This window comes from Heptranchias perlo, chromosome 11 (genome assembly GCF_035084215.1).
Source record: "Heptranchias perlo isolate sHepPer1 chromosome 11, sHepPer1.hap1, whole genome shotgun sequence".
Taxonomy (NCBI): Eukaryota; Metazoa; Chordata; class Chondrichthyes; order Hexanchiformes; family Hexanchidae; genus Heptranchias; species Heptranchias perlo.
In genome coordinates, this window is record NC_090335.1 from 66,268,431 (window position 1) to 66,286,658 (window position 18,228).

The 18,228-nt window shown below is 43.9% G+C and overlaps 2 protein-coding genes across 7 annotated transcripts in view; one reads left to right on the forward strand and one right to left on the reverse strand.

The window, feature by feature from the left end:
* Positions 1–18,228, forward strand: part of erg (ETS transcription factor ERG) — a 229,171-nt gene that overhangs the window by 115,645 nt on the left and 95,298 nt on the right. Inside the window, exon 1 of one of the 6 annotated variants that reach the window (XM_067993300.1) lies at positions 2,126–2,399. The exons of 4 other annotated variants lie outside the window; for them this stretch is intronic. In XM_067993300.1, the coding sequence (XP_067849401.1) occupies positions 2,382–2,399 (18 nt within the window). In that variant the 5' untranslated portion in view covers positions 2,126–2,381. Of the gene's footprint in view, positions 1–2,125; positions 2,400–3,275; positions 3,727–18,228 lie in introns of those variants that run through there. One more of the 6 variants, XM_067993303.1, reaches the window with a different exon arrangement.
* The window catches only part of kcnj15 (potassium inwardly rectifying channel subfamily J member 15), a 277,287-nt gene that overhangs the window by 101,542 nt on the left and 157,517 nt on the right, over positions 1–18,228 (reverse strand). The window lies entirely within an intron of this gene.

Genomic DNA, 18,228 nt, shown 5'->3' on the forward strand with positions numbered 1-18,228 from the left:
CTTAGGCATGTGGGGGAGAAGATTGCTCTGTTTGTATATATATAGGTAAAGTATAAACATGTTCTTTATACTGATGGTTACCAATATCACTACAAATAATGAACAGAAGAAATCTTCCTCCATCATTGGTAATTTCACCGTCCCACTCCCTCAAACACCCCTTCCTTCTACAACCTGGAAGTCTTTAAAACCCAAGTTGGTGTCATTTGGCCATTATTTGTTGATTTATCTTGTATTCTACTCTTTTCAACTTTGGTGGTGTCCAGCACAATGAGCCTTGGCCCTTCATCCTGATTCTTAATTATGTTGTAGCTGAAGGGTCTATTTAATTATACTGTAATAAATTATGTAGTGTGGAAGAACATAACTGTTTTGGTAAAGATTGGTCAGTTATTTTACTTAGTTGCAACTATCTGGTTTCGCACTGTCTTCTGAAGATCTTTTTTTATTATTCATTCTCGGGATGTGGGCATCACTGGCAAGGCCGGCATTTATTGCCCATTGCTAGTTGCCCTGAGAAGGTGGTTATACAACTGAATGGGCAGTTAAGCATCAACCACATTGGTGTGCAACTGGACTCATATATAGGCCAGACCAGGTTAGGGTAGCAGGTTTCCTTCCCTAAAAGACATTACTGAACCAGTTGGGTTTTTACGAAGCTTCAAGGTCAGTTAAAATGGTCAATTTTACTGATATCAGCATTTTATTTCAAGATTTGTTTGGTGGGATTATGAACTTACATTCTCTGGATTAACTAGTCCAGTAACATAACCACTACACTATGATACCCTCCCACCAGAAACACATCTAATTGCATCTTAAACCCAGTTTGAAGGTTTGTGAGTGTGCAGGTTGGCTGAGTGGAGAGAGTTGTTAAAATGATAAAGCTGAAAAGACTGGGTCTGAACTCAGAACTGTATGGCAAAATCACTCTTTTTTTCAGTGGAGACCTGCTTCTTTCTTTGTATACTTCCTCAGGAGAGCCTATAAAATTACAATGCAGCTCATTCAGTTTAGTTCAATGATATTCAGAACATTTCAGAACAATCTCATCCATTTCCTCTTCCGAAGCTCCCTTACAATTTATAAATGATGTTGGTTGTGGGTACGTGCATCATAGCAAAGTAATGTTAGCCAAAAACAATGAGGGCAATAAGCAAATCCTTACTCCGTCGTTGAGGGTAATGCCAGAGAAGGCGGCCTTTAAACAGGAAGCATCAATCCTCAGTAATATCACTTTACCCAGAAATGTTTAGCAAGAAAGAGATTTTATGGCAACCTAGGAGGCTTAAATAGCTGATTACAGACTGCTCTGGCTACAGGAATAAGCAATGATAGACAAAACATCACAGGATTCAAATGGATGGAAAAAAGTGACTAATGCAAGGGAAGAACTAACTTCATTACATGAATTAATTCCCACCTAAAAGATTTGAAATACCCTATGGGCGATGACTCGATCATCCAGTCACAGTTCCCTAGTATGATACATCCAATAAAAAAATCTTTGTTCATGTGGACTGTTAATGTTCCTTTGAATAAAATCATACAGGCCCCAAAATTATGCTGTTTTAAATTTTAAATGGATTAATGCTTGCACTAAAATAGTAGAGAGAGGAATTTTAGATGATCCCATAGTGTAGTTTCTGTTCTTATAGGACATATTGTAAGTCCTGCAGGACTTTGGTGTATTATATGTGATTGGTAAGGATCTTCATGTGGCCTTCATGTGCGCACTCCTTGTCTCAAGCTGGAAAGTGTTTACTTGGATCTTGGATAAGAGCAGGATTAGCTTGGCTGTAATGTGTCTCCACTGACAAGAGGGGCCACTTGGGTGAGGTACCAAAGATCTGATGGCATCTGTGGAACTTCATACCAACATGAGTCAGCACCTTCAGGAGAGGAAGGGGAGAAAAATGATAGTGGGGGCATGGAGGAAATAATAATAATAATGTGCACACTCCCTCCAGTCCAGACAAGTTAAGGTCAGATTTTTAAGCCCGTGTTTCAATGTGACATCTGCATCCTGTGGTAAAGCTGTGCGAAGGAGACATGTAGCCATCATCTTGCACCTGCCTTGAAGATCAGCTTTTGAAACACAACAGAGAGAGGAAAAAAAAAAGAAATAATCAACTACGCATCAAGAAAAACAACATTGTTTTCTGGTCTCTCTTATCTCTGTACTCCAAAATATCCTGTTTCTTAGAGCTAAGCCAGCCAGAACCAATAGAAACCTCTTCCTGCTACAGGCTGACTTCATTTCCCAGACTTAGCACAATCTCGCCGCCTCTCAAAAAAAAAACTTCAACAACTCTGACTGGGTATAAGCTTCTTTAACAATATATAGATTTTTTTAAAAATCAACGTATTTTTGAGTTAAAATGGCCAGTACAATAAAGGTAAGAGCCGCTGAATTTTCTATGTTTTAAACGTTGGGCGACAAATCATTGATCTTCGCCAAATGTGTTAAACGGTGAATGAAGCAACACCCTCTTTTCCACAATGGAAGGCGATGAGCAGATTTCCTTTGTGCTGCCTGTAAACTTTCCTCTTTCCTACTCAAACTGTCCGGGTTGTTTGAAAAACGTTTTGAGGAAAAGATAAGAGATTTTCACGCACGTCCCGGGCAGAAGCGAGGCGCTTAATCCTTACTTTCTTCCTTGTCGAATTTTTTCTATCTCGATGCCAGTTTTGTGGGTTTGGCTGATTGATCGCTTGAAAGAATGAGTGCGAGCGCCAGGCAAGGCGCTGCCCTGAGGCGTTCGAGTGTAAAGATGGACTCTGGTTGCTAACTTAAAGTGTAATTATATTGTGCTGGGCATGTACTGTAGATTGGAAGTAACACTGAGCCAGGAGTCAACTGGTGTCAAATCGTTGGGTGCATTTGCAAAGCATTTCAAAGACATGTCTTGGTTAAGCATCTTTGTAAACTCACCTGTATAGATGAAAGTTGTTGAGAAACCTCAAAAAGAAATCTTGGATGTTTGTAGAAATGGATTTGTGTTTCTGAGTTTACAAATGAGTAAGTGCAGTGCTGGCTTGCTTCTGCAATTAAACTCATTCCGCTTATCCTTGCAACTTTAAAAGCAATGATTTTTGTTATGAAGAATCTTGCTTCTAACAACAAAAAATAAGAACCATCTAGGAGGCTGAATGAAAGACATTTTCATTAACAACAGAACTGTGTAAAAGTGCATGGAATTGGAATTTATCCGGAATCTCAATCGATTCATTCCAAGAGGGCTATTTATTTATTTATCCTTAATTCTAAATTCCTGCTTGATTGAGGCAGCTGGTTGGCGAAAGTTGCTGAGCTAGGTTTTAAAGATGTCCAATGTTCAGTTTTAGTGTAATATTTTGACTTTTTTTTTAATTTGGGAGAAAATTGTGAACAGACCATTTCAAGAAGATAATTTTTTTTTGAGCTGTTCTGTGGTCTTTTTTGGGGGGGTGTATATATCTTCACATGTACTCATTGGAAGCATTTTATGGAGCACGATCCTTCCCCTGGGTTTTACCACAGCTATGAGCCTTGTTTCCACTTTCATTCTTAAACCACCTCCTAATGAAGGCCAAGGACGAAGCAGATGGAATCTCCTTTTTAGTCCTTGACCGAATCTACACGAGGGAAACATTTGAGCTTCCAAACCTGCTTACCTCGTCGAAATAGAAAAGAGAGAAAAAATTTATATGAGATCTACTGTACGGAGAGTTTAACTGTTACAGGTCAGTCCATTTAAAGTCAGAATTGAGCTGTATTCCGATACTTTTCAGCGTTTTTCCTCTCTGATGAATTTATGTGCACTACTGACAGACAGTAATGCTTGTGGTCATCTTGAAGATGTCAACTTGAAAATAGGGGATAAAAAGTTAAAATATAACTCACTAGGAACGAATATGCTATCTCCACAGATTAAATACAGTGCAGTTGGCGTGGAAGGTATGTCATATTTCATTTAAGTCTATGTTATTCCAAGACGAGCTGAAGCACTCGAGCAGAGTAAGCAAGAAATCATTCTTGAGGCAGCAGATGCCAACTTTGCTGGAGTAGAATATTCCAGTACACGCAGGCTGTTTTTCTACGCAGCCTGTGTGTGGGATGAATGCTCGATGGCCCAGGTTTCAGCTTCATGCTTTTGCCTGTGGAGACAGCATGCCATTGGAAGGTTCTGGCAACGACAGCTGGAACTGCCATTTGAGCAGCTAAGTGGCCGATATATACAAAAAAAAATCTAAAGAGTGCTTGAACGCGCAGCAAATGTGCAATATCAGAATCCTCCTTCTGGTTTCACTTTGACAATTTAGCCTGAGGGAACTCTTTGTATTTTTGGAGCTTTTGCATTTTTAAGTGTTGCTTAAATATTTTTTTTCAAGTAAATTTCCACAACCTTCTTCCCCTTCCCTTTTTTTATTTAAAAAAAAGTTATTAAGGTAGGAGTTACTGCTGGCAATTTTGTTGTATGATCTCTTGTACAAAATATGCTCTCTCTTCTATTTTAATGGACGTGTTTACTTTAAAAGTCACAGCAATTCCTTTTACTAAAATGGTGGACAGCTGACCTGTTGCACCAGTGCCCACAGGATATCAATCCTCTGGGAAGTGCGGAGAGTGGGACAGGGTGATCGATCCACTAGGTTTCTCCCGGGATTTTACCTCCGTTCCTTGTAAGGAAGTCTTCATATCCCACCTCTCCGTGGCATCCTCAGTGAAGATCTTGAACTCGCAATGTGAGAAATGGTGATATTTTTAACAACATCAAGAACTATTTAGAAAATAAATGAATGAATACTCCTCTAGTTTTAACAACACTGTACAAAGCTATATTATGGCTTCAAAACGCCCTCAGGCTCAATCTTTAAATCTCAGCAGGATTTTATTACTGAAAACTAAGTGGCACCAGTAATAATTAAATTGATGAATAGTCCTTGTGTACATTCAGAATTGCTGATTTGAATCTATGTCCAAGGTTATAGCACTCATATAAGCTCAACAGCTAGGATATTCTGCTCTGATAATTTTAACACTAGCAGGATAAATGTTTTAACTGGTGTGTAACTGGCTATTCTGGCAATAATACTCTCCTGATCGGCCTCCCACTAAATTTCCTCCAACTAAATATTGGGAAGACCAAAGTCATTGTCTTCAGTCCCTGCCATAAACTCTATTCCCTAGCCACTGACTCCATCCCTCTCTCTGGCCACTGTCTGAGGCTGAACCAGACCATTCACAACCTTGGCGTCCTATTTGACCCTGAGATGAGCTTCCGACTACATATCCACTCCATCACCAAGACCGCCTACTTCCAACTCCGTAACATCACCCATCTCTGCCCCTGCCTCAGCTCATCTGCTGCTGAAGGCCTCAACCATGCCTTTGTTACCTCTACACTTGACTATTCCAATGCTCTCCTGGCCGGCCTCCCATCTTCCACCCTCCATAAACTTGATCTCATCCAAAACTCTGCTGTCCGTATCCTAACTCGGACCAAGTCCCGTTCACCCATCACCCCTGTGCTCGCTGACCTACTTTGGCTCCCGGTCTGGGAAGGTCTCAATTTTAAAATTCTTATCCTTGTTTTCAAATCCCTCCATGGCCTCGCCCCTCCCTATCTCTGTAACTTCCTCCAGCCCTACAACCCCTCCGAGATCTCTGCATTCTTCCAATTCTGGCCTCTTGCGCCTTCCCGATTTTAATCGCTCCACCATCGGCGGCCGTGCCTTCAGTTGCCTAGGCTCTATGCTTTGGAATTTCCTCCCTTAACCTCTCTGCTTCTCTACCTCTCTACCTCTCTCTCCTCCTTTAAGACTCTCCTTGAAACGTACCTCTTTGGCCAAGCTTTTGGTCACCTGTCCTAATATCTCCTTACATGGCTTGGTGTCAAATTTTGTTTGATAACGCTCCTGTGAAGTGCCTTGGGATGTTTTACTATGTTAAAGGCGCTATATAAATGCAAGCTGTTATGAAAAATACCCCTTGTCTTAGGGTGTAGTTGTACTGTTACTTTTGCTTTGCCTCAAAGTGCTTTCCGCTTTGCAGTGCCGCAAAAATTACAGCAAAACTCTGGAGTCAGGTCCTGTGTTAACTGCCGAGGGGAGTGGTCTGAAATGCTCTGGGGGGTGGAAGCCTCCGGGGTGGCACTGGAGAGGGAGCATGTGGTGTCCACTGGTACTCCGGAGGCCTTCGGCGACCAGTGGGCACCACAGTCTTGTGCATATCCAATTTCCTTCGTTCCACCATTGGCGACTGTGCATTCAGTTGCCTAGGCCTTAAGCTCTAGAATTCCCTCCCTACACCTCTCCACCTCTCCATCTCTCGTCCCTCTTTTAAGAGGCTCTTTAAAAGTTACCTCTTTGACCCTCTAATACGTGGCTCGGTGTCCAATTTCTTTCCGATTACGCTCCTGTGAAGCATCTTGGGACGTTTTACTACGTTAAAGGTGCTATTTAAATGCAAGTTGATGTTATTCCAGGGAGCTGAGTGTCTGATAGACACATGCAATAACATTAGTCTATAATTTGCTGCAGCAGGTCATCTAATGGCGTCTGCTGTTAGTTAGACTTGCCATTGCACGTTTAGATTTTTAAATTTTTTGCATGGCAAGTTGCTGAAAGTGCGAGCTGATAACATCGCAGCGAGGGAAACAGGGTCTGAATGAACAGGGCAAGCAACTGTGTATCTCCTTAACAGTCAGACTGAGGGATTGTGAAATTAACAGTGCAAGGACTGAGAAGGAAGTGTAAATTAGAGGGGTGAATTCAATGTCAATCAGGTACAGAAAGAGAAATAAGAGTGGGAAAGAAAGATTGGATTAAGAGAGAAAGAAAAATGAAAGAGAAACGGAAAGTAAAACATTTAAAAATATTTTTAAAATCTCCAACAATTAAAACCTGAAGGAATGAGACTCCACATTTGTAATAGTTAATTTTCAGGGCAGAGAGGTTGACTGTCAGTAATTAGCACTTATCATGCCGGCAAAAGAGTGCTTAGAGTAAAATGGACAAGACTTAACTTTCTGTGGTAAGTTTAGTTCGTATCTACCACGTAAATACAGGAACTGCACACCGTTCAATGCATTTCAATGGTGAGGCAGACAGCGAGGTGTGGTCTTCGTGAAGCTATCGGTGGAGTGACGCATCTCGGACAGCAACTTTCGAATGTTTAACCGTGCACCTGCTCCTAGCCTGAAGTTGCTGTAGCATTTGCGCATAAATAACAGTGAGTGCCATCAGCCTCACTGTTATTTTGACAGCAAATTCTGGCCCATTATGATTTAGATTTATAAGTTTCCTTTAGGTCTTGTTGAAATTAGACCTTATGTTTAAATTATTTTATTAGTTTTTCCTCCTTAAAACAGGGGCATATGCAAATTTGTTTCTCTGTTGGTGACATGGGGCAACCCAGTGTCATCTTTATAAATCAATTAAAAAAGGCATACCACTTCTGCTTGGCACCACTAGGAGTATGACACCAATGCAGTGCCAAACTTGGTTTACAAAATGCCAAGAGAGTCTACGTGTTGGGCCCCCGGACACTTTATAAATGTACCCAGAGCTTATTTAAATGTTAATATTATTTAAATGTAAAGGTAGTGCAAGCTCCCACTGGCACCCACAAAACATTTAAAATTCATCCTCTGGGACTCGAGTTCTTCACGCGCATGTGCAGAGCTGTCTGCCAGATCTGACCGTCCCAAACACAGCCAGGGAGTGTAGACGAGGCACCGCGTCTGTGAATTGATATGGTGGCTGTCGATCTGAGATCAGTAGTTACAGTATAACTGCACCCTCAGGCTGTAACGGTTCACAGTTTTAACTTGATTATAGAAGATTAATGGGTGATCTAATAGAGGTGTTTAAGATTATTAAAGGATGATAGGGTAGATAGAGAGAAACTATTTCCTCTGGTGGGGGAGTTCAGAACAAGGGGGGAATAATCTTAAAATTAGAGCTGGACCATTCAGGGGTGATGTCAGGAAGCACTTTTTTCACACAAAGGGGAGTGGGAATCTGGGACTCTCTCCCCTAAAATGCTGTTGAGGATGGGGGTCAATTGAAAATTTCAAAACTGAGATTGATAGATTTTTGTTAGGTAAGGGTATCAAGGGATATGGAACCAAGGCGAATAAATGGAATTAAGATACAGATCAGCCATGATCTAATTGAATGGCGGAACAGGCTCGAGGGGCTGAATGGCCTACTCCTGTTCCTATGTTCCTAACTGGAGGCCTCTGAAACAACAAACTGAAATGAAAACTACCACACCTAACTACAGGGACGATCAAAACAACCTTTAAGGCTTGTGATTGTCCTCAATAATAGCCAGTGGGAAAGTATTTTTTTAATACAAATATTGCTTTAAATTTTTTAATGACATATTGTCATTTGGTTGATGTTGTAGTTTTTCCCTTTCAAGTGATATCAGTTTCCATCATTCCTTGTTGAGTGTCTGCTATACTGAGGTGTACTAAAGTGTAGTAAAATACAGTGAAGTGAAGCTCACTAATACACTTTTACTGCTGCCACAAGGCTTTAACACCCTTTTTTGTAGACATTATGGCGGTGAAATTTCTGTCACTGATATCTCTAACAAATGGCTTAGTGCACGTGTATGAAATTCTTCAGTGTGCTGCTTTAGCCCATTCTTTAACCTGTTTAAAGTAACCAAGTTAACAGATATATTAAATAGCGCATCATGAAGCTTCAGATGGAGGTGGTAACTTAATTCTCACAAACCTCACGTGATATTATGATTCTATGATATAAGACATGTGAATCCCCGATTAGGTTACAGTCTGCAGCTCATTTCCAGATATTCATTATTTCACACAGAAACCATTGGAATATCCAATCAGATTATAATCTGTAACTCAGTCCCGGATACCCATATTTTTCAAGATCAGTTTGCATTAATGTTACTTTTGTGTAATTTAAATAACTATTTTTTTGTGAATCATTCCAATATCCCACTGATATTTAAATAGAACATCACTTGTCCACTCAAAATCAAAATCTCCTCAACTAAATCAAACAACTCCCTGGAAACCCCTGGAAATCCTGTTCCTTCCCTTGTAGGAGAGACCTTCCTAACTCACTCATACCTGCAGTTCTGACTATGAGCCTTTGGCCTACTGAGAGGACCACTCTATCCAGCCTAGCTGGCTTGACGGTCCTCCTGAAATGCGAAATTTAGAATTGAGGCAGAATTGACGACTTAATCTAAAAGTCTGAATTCCATCAACTAATCCAGAGATTCTGCATGGGCTGGTGTGTAATTTCAATTAGAATGGACTGAGCCTTCAGTTCTGAACTCAAATGCCAATATTTAAAGGCTGAATGATAAATCCACATACACTGTACTCAATCTAAAATAATGCAATGTGCTTCTCTGCCTGGTTTAGCTGTGCTGTTTAATGAGTGGCTGCATTAATGGATTCAGTTTGCACATTGAACTTGTGACAGTTGAAAGGCACACACATTATCCCTTAAGCCAAGAAGCTGCTGTGAGTGCTATTAACGGATGAACATTTAGCATATTTATATGACATCTCTCTAGACTAGGATTTTGACAAGGTTGTTAACCCTTTAATTTGAAGGGGCTGGTGCTGCCGGTATAACAACAGACAGACAGCAAGGCGTTGAGTGTTGGCCCATTAGTGTCATGAATGGTCATTCATTTCTATGCTTTACTTCTTACCTCTGGAGGTGACTGTTCCCTAGTTTTAATATTGTATAGTTTAGGGTTTGCAGTAATGTTGGCTGAGAGCAAGATTTTTTAAATCAATCTGCAATTAAAAGTTCTCTTTCACTTTGGGAGTCACCAAATGAATGTTGCAGTGCAAAATAATCACAAATGTCTTAACTGAATTCTCCCCTAATTGTCATGATTCCTGCTGGGGTAGAGTTCCAAAGGTAACATTTGTCCTCTGGTCCCTTGCTGGGGTACATGTCCATGGTTAATGATTGCCCTCACCTGCCGGAAGTGCATATTGGAATGGGACAGAGTAGATAAAAACAGATACCGGAAATTTCCTTGGGGTTTCTGCTCCTCTACCACCGTAACTTCAGCAGAAACCCCGTTTACGCGCGTTAACAGGTATCCACTGTTGCACAGTGGCAGAGCAGGAGAAGATCTGTGGAAATTCACGGAGAAATGCTTCCGGTGGTCAAGGGGACATAGATACAAGACTAAATGTAAGAGATTTAGGACAGAGAACATGAGAAACTTTTTATAAGAACATAAGAACATAAGAAATAGGAGCAGGAGTAGGCCATCTGGTCCCTCGAGCCTGCTCCGCCATTCAACAAGATCATGGCTGATCTTCTACCTCAATGCCATTTTCCTGCACCATCCCCATATCCCTTGATGCCTTTAATATCTAGAAATCTATCGATCTCTGTTTTGAATGTACTCAATGACTGAGCCTCCACAGCCCTTTGGGGTAGAGGATTCCAAAGATTCACCACCCTCTGAGTGAAGAAATTTCTTCTCATCTCAGTCCTAAATGGCCTACCCTTTATTCTGAGACTGTGACCCCTTATTTTCCTGAAACATTAAAATAATGTTGAATTAGGGTCAAAATGCCTGTTTTCATGGTGTGATACAGAGCCAAACAGAACAGGAAGGTTTGTGCTAAGTTATCTGATCTCATCCAGGGCAGCAGGGATTGGGTGGGGTGGGGGGGGGTACTACAATTGGCCTCAGTGTCCCTGAGTTGGAAAGGGAATCATCAACCAAGCTTCCTGCTTCTAATCACTATCCAGTGATTACTGTTAGAAAGTGTGTGGAAGGGACAGAATCAGGTTTTGCGCCATCAACAGTTGAATAGCCTGGTGACGCTTGCTGTCAAGAATGGGTGAGGTAACAGAGGGCTACTGACCACTGCTGAACCATACCTCATCGTGAGTTGGATAATTTCACCTATTGATGTATCAATGAGTAACCATGGTCTCCTGAAGCTTGCTTAATCAGTTAATGGAGTTGGGGAGGAATTACACATTTTTTCCTGAAATTGGCCACAGGTTGCCTTTGCTAGTTTTTGTCTCCATCTGGAGTTAGTGTTGCTGAAGATTGGGAGGGCAGTGAATAAAGAAGGATTGAGTGGTAGATGGGAGAGCATTGATGAGCCTGACAGTCTTATCCTGCTCTTCTTTTTATATGTTTGCATGAGACAGTGCCTCCACTTTTCCTGAAATACCATGGGACGTTTAACTTTGTTAAAGAGATGATATAAGTTTGAGTTTTTGCTGTTGTTGACAACATGTACCTCAGACATTCAAGTAATGACAAATAAATGCATGGGTTGGAGTAAAATGGGCTTGACCTGCTTGAAAAGAAGTTGGTTTAAGACTAACTTCCTCTTGCATGTTATCTACTCCATTTGCCTCTCCGCACTCATTTTAAGATCAAATGTCAACAAAGATGTGAGTTTGTCAACTGAGCAGAGTAAGATAAAGACAATGTTTGTGTTGGAATATCCTCTTTGCTCATGACAGGAAGATGCTGAGGTCCTGACCCAGTGCTACGGCACAAAGTGTGTGGTTTGAGCTTAACATCTGTCAAAAATCAACGGGGAACTGCGACTACAGGTCAGTCCAATTTACAGAGCAGCTGCAAATCTACATTAGCTATAAATTCGAAGCTGATTCACACTCAAGTAGTGCAGGGTTACCGATTGTGCTCACAGCTCAGAATCCGTCTGCCTGAGCTGAGAAGCAGGGATTCTGGTTCAGGTGAGAAGAGCTATAATGAATTGTTTACTATTTCCTGTAGTAAAGCAAAGCACAGTAGTTTGGCATGGCCAGTCTGTGAACTGAATCTTCATACCCTGAAGAAGAAAAATATATATAATTTTCACTTCTCTTTCTCCTCAAAGCTGGTCTACTTGGACATATTTTTGTGCAGCTAGTGACAATTATTTTTCACATTTTTAAAAATTTGATCAATCTTCCAAATCATGCTGTTGTAATGAAGACAGTGCAACTTCCAGGTCAGGACAAAAAATAGAAATAATTAAAATTAATAGATCCTCATCTTTGGTATTCTTTAAAGAGGGAGCGAATAGAGAGTGGTTGGTTTGAGTTCTTTCTATTCCCATTGGAGCATACATCAGGCTATTGGAAATCACTGGATATCCCAATGTTTTTATCTCCCACTTATACGTCTCAAGGTATTTATTGGCAGTGGATGTTTTAAAATTATTTTCTTTTGCAAACTCTTCAACATGGCCAGCAATTACACAAAATGTTGCCCACAATTAACGTTTGCTGTGGTGTTGGGATAACCTGGTACTACTCGAAAAATATAGGCCGGGAAATTCCTCAAGCTGCTGGGTTTCCGCTGCACACCCGACGAGTTAATAGGAGCAGTTCCAAGGAATTTCCCAGCCATAGATCCATAGAAACTTCAGTACAGAAGGAGGTCATTCGGCCCATCATGTCTGTGGCAGTGCAATCTACTACAATTCCATTTCCTTGCCCGTTCCTCATACCCTTTAATACTTTTCCTTTGCAAATGTTTATCTGACTCGCTCATAAATGCCATGGTTGATTTTAGTTCAATAACCATGTTCAGCAATGCTTTAACATTTGAGAATGGTTTGGCAGGTACTGTCTTACGGTTCAGAAAGTTACAACCGTGGTTGAACAATATTCCTGGCAACCATGGGTGGTCTGCTAGGGCTCCCGCTGGGCATTAAGCACGAATGGGAGCATGCAGAGAGGCCATGCATAGCAGATCAAGCTGCGAGGAAAGGGAGGAAAAGGAGGTGCAGGGCACTAAGCAGGAGGCCCTATCCCTATTGAGACCCTATTGAGGTAAATTCTTTTACCTCAACATGACTGAGGAAGATTGCAAGCGACGCCTGAGGTTCACCAAGGAAGCCATGACCAATATCTGTCATCTGATGTGGCCACAACTGCAGTCTCAGAGCAGGGCAAGAACAGCATTGCCTGTGGCTGTGAAGGTCACCATGGTGCTGAATTTCTACGGCTCAGGATCATTTCAGGCCTCTGCCGGCGACATGTGCAACGTCTCGCAGTATGCAGTGCACTGCTGCATAAGGGAGGTCACAGACGCAATGTACCACATGAGGAACAGGTTCATCACCTTCCCTCTTGACAGAGACAAGCAGAACGAGTAAGCACGGGGGTTCGCTCGCATTGCTGGCTTCCCCATGGTGCAGGGTCCCATTGACTGCACGCACATTGCCCTGCGTGCCCCGCTTATCAACTCAGCCGTCTTCGTCAACCAAAAGGGCTTCCACTCCCTCAACATGCACCTGGTGTGCGACCACACACATCGAATCATGGAGGTCGAAGCCTGCTACCCTGGGAGCAGTTACGATGCCTTCGTCATGCGGCAGTCCAACATGCCAGCTATTTTTCACCCGCCTCGCCAAGTCAAAGGCTGGCTACTGGGCCACAAGAGCTATCCCCTCACACCGTGGCTCATGACTCCAGCCAGGAACCCAAGCACCTGTGCACAGCAGGCCTGTAATGAGAGACATGCCGTCACACGCAACGTCGTGGAGCACACCATAGGCCTCCTCAAACAACGCTTCCGCTGCCTTGACCGGTTTGGAGGAGCCCTGCAGTACTCCCCTGAGTGGGTGGGTAGATTCATATGTTGCATGCTGCACAACCTCGCCATCATCAGGGACCAGCCTTTGCCACCAATGATCAGAGAAGACCCTCAGGCAGAGGTGGAGGAGGAGGAGGCTGAGGAATAACATGCTGAGGAGGAGGAGGAAGAGGAGCCGGAAGAGGAAGTGGAGGAAGACGCAAAGGGGCCACACGCCTTGTCTGCAAGGGCTCTGCATGCTCACCTGATCCGTGCCCGCTATCAATAATGTCAACTACATCCCCCAACTCACCAACAGTCCTATACTCTCCACCTTTCCACTCCCAGAAGACAGTCAAATCGCCCTCCATCTGATTCCACATTGGTTAACCCCTCCGCTCATCGCACAAATAAAAACCACCACCAAATGCAAATTTAAAGTCACATTTATCAATGAATAAATGAAATTATGAAAACAGAACAGAACTATTCACCCTTATGCATTGCCTTAGTGCCTTTTGTTCATGTGCTTTTACCTATCCTAGTGCTCCTACAAGGTGCATCACCAGTGGCTGGAGCATGGGTGGTGGGAGGCTGCTGGCCTTCAATGGAGGAGTGTCCAGATGGCCTTGGAGGACGACCTTGAGCAGCTCTGGGCCGGGAGGGCCCGGCTTCAGACTGCACCATCTCAGCATGGGCTGCCTCAGTCTGGCCTGGCTGGCCGATAGGCAACAACAGGAGCACTGACGGAGTGATAGGGGTGGGAACAGGAAGGTTGTTGTCTGAGAGAGGACAGCGGGTCCAACTGGCATGGCGTCACTGCCACTCTCCCGGGGCGACGCCTCAGCAATCCTGGTGATCAGCTGGAGAAAGGATTGCAGGAGTGCTGTGACACCCTGTTCCACAGTGGTCCCCAGAGCCACCATAGCAGCAGTCTGAGCTTCCATTGCAGCAGTCTGAGCAGCAATCGTAGCTTGCAGATGTTTGATGACATCGGTTTGTGCTGCAGTGGAAGCCGTGACATGCAGGTGTGCTGATGGAGGTGACCATCCGTTCCAAGTTGGGAAGGATGGGCTCCAAGCTCTGTGCAAAGCCCTGTGCCAAGTTGGAGCTGGATTCCTCCATGCCCCTTCTCATTGTGCGCAGGCTTTCTGGCAGGCTTTCCAGTGCCCCAAGCATTTGTTGGTGTATACCCATCAGCCGTCTTCTGTAGCCTGGCCCATTGAAGTCCTCATCTGACTCCTCTACAGCAGAACTAGTGAGCGACCTCACCCTCCGGCGAGTTGGCTCCTGTGGTATCCGATCCCCCCGCCCTGGTTCCTGCGCACTTGTGCTCGGTGTCTCACCACGTGCAGATCCCTCCTCTAACCTAACCTCTAAAGGACTCACAGTATCAGTCTCTGAGCTCGTGGAAGCAAGTGTCATATCGAGTGACAGTGTGGCTTCAGTGTCCTCCCCCTCCTCCTACTCCTCCTCCCCCTCCTCAGACAGTGCTGCCATGTGTTCTTGGGTAATTGTAATGACAAAGGGAAACAGGTTGAGTTGTAGTGTGGGGAGAGGAGCAAGTAAGACGTGCGTGCTGACAGCATCTGCAGCTCGTGAGTCAGAAAAGATTATGGGAGGAGGGAGATGTGGGAAAGGAGAAGGAGCATTAGATATGTAGAGACCACCTTCACCGGGACCTCCAGCGCGGCATGTTGTCATGGCTGCAGCGACATCCCGCCCAATGATCCGACGCACTGTTTCCTCTGGGGGGGGGGGGGGTGAGGACGCGTAAACATCCCCGTCCACCCTCAGGTCTCTCTTGCTGCCGGCTGGAAAGCGTCACCCTTTCCTGCAAGACAGAGGACAGTGTGTCATTGAGTGCAAGGTGTGTGGGTGATGTGCCTGTTGTGGTCGAATAGCTGCCAGTGTGTGTGGCTTGCAAGTGTGGTACTATGTGCAGGTGAGATGCAGCATGCCAATTGCAGCATTGCGTATGGATGGCAGTGTTTGTTGGTGGGAGGGTGATGGTGGGTGTAATGCATGGAGCAGGGGTGCAGTTGATAGGATGTGCCACTTGACACTTGCATTCACTCGCCATGACCACTCGTGTAAAATCATTGAACTTCTTTCAGCACTGCACCCACATGCGTGGTGCCATGCTCCTGACGTTCACTTCCTGCGCCACAGCCTGCCAATGCCTGCGAAGCTGCAGTCTGGAGGGTCTCCTGCCACCGTGCGGTACATGTTGGCCCTCCTTTTGTCCACCCCTTCCACCAGAGCCTCCAGTGCATCATCGGAGAAGCGTGGGGCCCTCTCTTGTGCCGGTTCTGCCACCCTTGCGGCCATCTATCCCTCCTCCTATTGTACTGTGCATGTCCCATTTAAAATGTGCATCTGCACCTTTAAGAGGTGCAGGCTGCTGATGACGTGCGCTGAGCACGCCCCATTTCCGGCTTCCTCATTCTCCGTGCAGCCAGCGCTACCTGCGCTGCTGAGAGGCTGCACGGAGATATCATGATAAGTAGCAGGCAGCTCAAAATTCACATGCTGCCTGTGTAGGGGCCATCGGGCATGGGGGTAATAGCGTATCATGCTACCTACGCCCGGAAATGGCCCTTATCGAATTTATCCCCCCTGGAATTTTATACCGTGTAAATGATAGAAAATGTTTTAATGTTGGAATTCTATACAATGAGAAAGTTTGAGTGAGATTTGGTTCATTGAAATTTTATGCTTGAATTCAGATTATGCTTGGACTCGTCCTGTGTGTATTTTAGTTGCCTGTTGTAATAACTTCAAAATACAGGAACAGGTGGGTCATGTGTGGTCAACTTTTAATTTGTTTTTCCTCTGGAGCCTTTTAAGACTTTTTCTGTTGATGTGTCAGGCTTATTGTGATTTCTAATGACAACAGCAGAATAACAGATATCGTAGGATTGCCTTATCAATACATTGCCGTATCAGCTATGACAGCTTGTACCTTGTGAGGGCAGAAAGGCATTTGCAGCTTCCAGAAGGCAACCATCTTTTCTACTGCAAATACAACTTGAGAATAGAAGGCTGCAGAATTAGAAAACATGCCGATCCAAGCCTCTGATGTGTGTGTATTTTTTTAAAGGGGTGGTTATAATGCTGTGATTTCTGCTTCACAACAATGCAAAGCGACCGTATCATTTCGATGCAGTATGAAGCCTAGTTTAAGAATTGCGTAAAGGGGTCCACGGACCTCCTGGACATTTATAGATTTACCCAGAGCTTTTTTTATGTGTTTAGAGAGTGTGGATGCAGCCAAACGAGCTGGATTCAGAGCTAGACAGTATAAGCAAGGTTCTGCCGGTCCCCGAACCAATGCTATAACTACTGATCTGCGATTGGTAGCTGCAATATATGCTTTCTTTGCATAGTCCCTCTTTGGTTCAGAGAACTCGCAAACTTTCAGGACCCCATTTCAGAGACATGCATTGTTCCATCTGTTGAAGTCCGTGAAAAGTTTGTCACCATTTGCCTAGTGGTTTTTGTGTCATCGAACAAGATTCATCTGAATTGAAGATCTGGGGGGCAAAAATCAATGGAAGGGGGCGGGGTAGGTGGGTGTGATGGTGGTGGGGTGGCATGGGGATTTGGAGGTGCAGCTCCATGGAGGTGGGTGCTCACAAAAAAGGCTGACCTGGGAGCTGCTAGCTTCACCCCTTGGAAACAATGCAAAATTGCCTCTTCCTCTTTTTCAGTGGATTGAATTAAATAAAAATGTCCTGTTTCTTTGGCCTAGAGACTTAGAGTTGCCAACTCTAGTTGGACGTGTTCCTGGAGGTTTCGTCACATGATCTCCTGCCTCCAGGTGTCCCGTTCAGTCAAAAAGCCTTTCCCCCACCCACCAAACTTCAATATTTTTATAACTAATAAACAAAAGCGCTCAAAGAAAATAAAAAAACACCATGTTTTGAATGCCCCTATGATTTTTCTCCTGGGTTGCTCACAGCGGTGTCCAGGAGATTAATCTTAAATTCCTGGAGACTCCAGAAGAATTCTGGATCGTTGACGACCCTACCTAGATCGCCAGGTAGGGCCTGCTTTTGCTGCCACTCCGCCTGGTCTCACTATATGTACCGCTGCCAATGCTTTGATGGGTCCCTCTGGCGGCCAGAGATGCAAGACCCCCTGACGTGTGAAGCCCCACCCTCCTACGTCGATGATCCTGCTTGGAACAGGCAGAGGTTCCGCCCCCAACAGGCCATTCAGGAAACTCCCAGGAAAGACCAGTACCCAGCCTAATTTGTGGCCTTTCTGATGCTCTTCCGCTGAATGCATCAGAAGGGCTATTGCTTTTTGGCCCTCAAATCTTTTTTCTGCTCAGATGAATTTTATATCATGGATAACTTCAAGCAGGAATGGAAGTGGGCCATTCTGAGATGTGGCACAATTAGCGAAATCTAGGGAAAATGCTACAAATTTAGGAAATATTGTGATATCTGCTACAAACTTGCTTTGTGGAGCTCACAGGAACGGAACAAAATAAATTTTGTCCAAATACTTTATATTCTGCCCCAATTCCTTTCTGAAACTGTGAATATCTTTAGTGCCCAGGAACTGTAACTAGAGAAAACAAATTTGTTATCTAAACCGACTCACTATTACTCAACTACTTGTATTAGCTGACAGGTTTCACAGCGTATATAAAAAGCCTT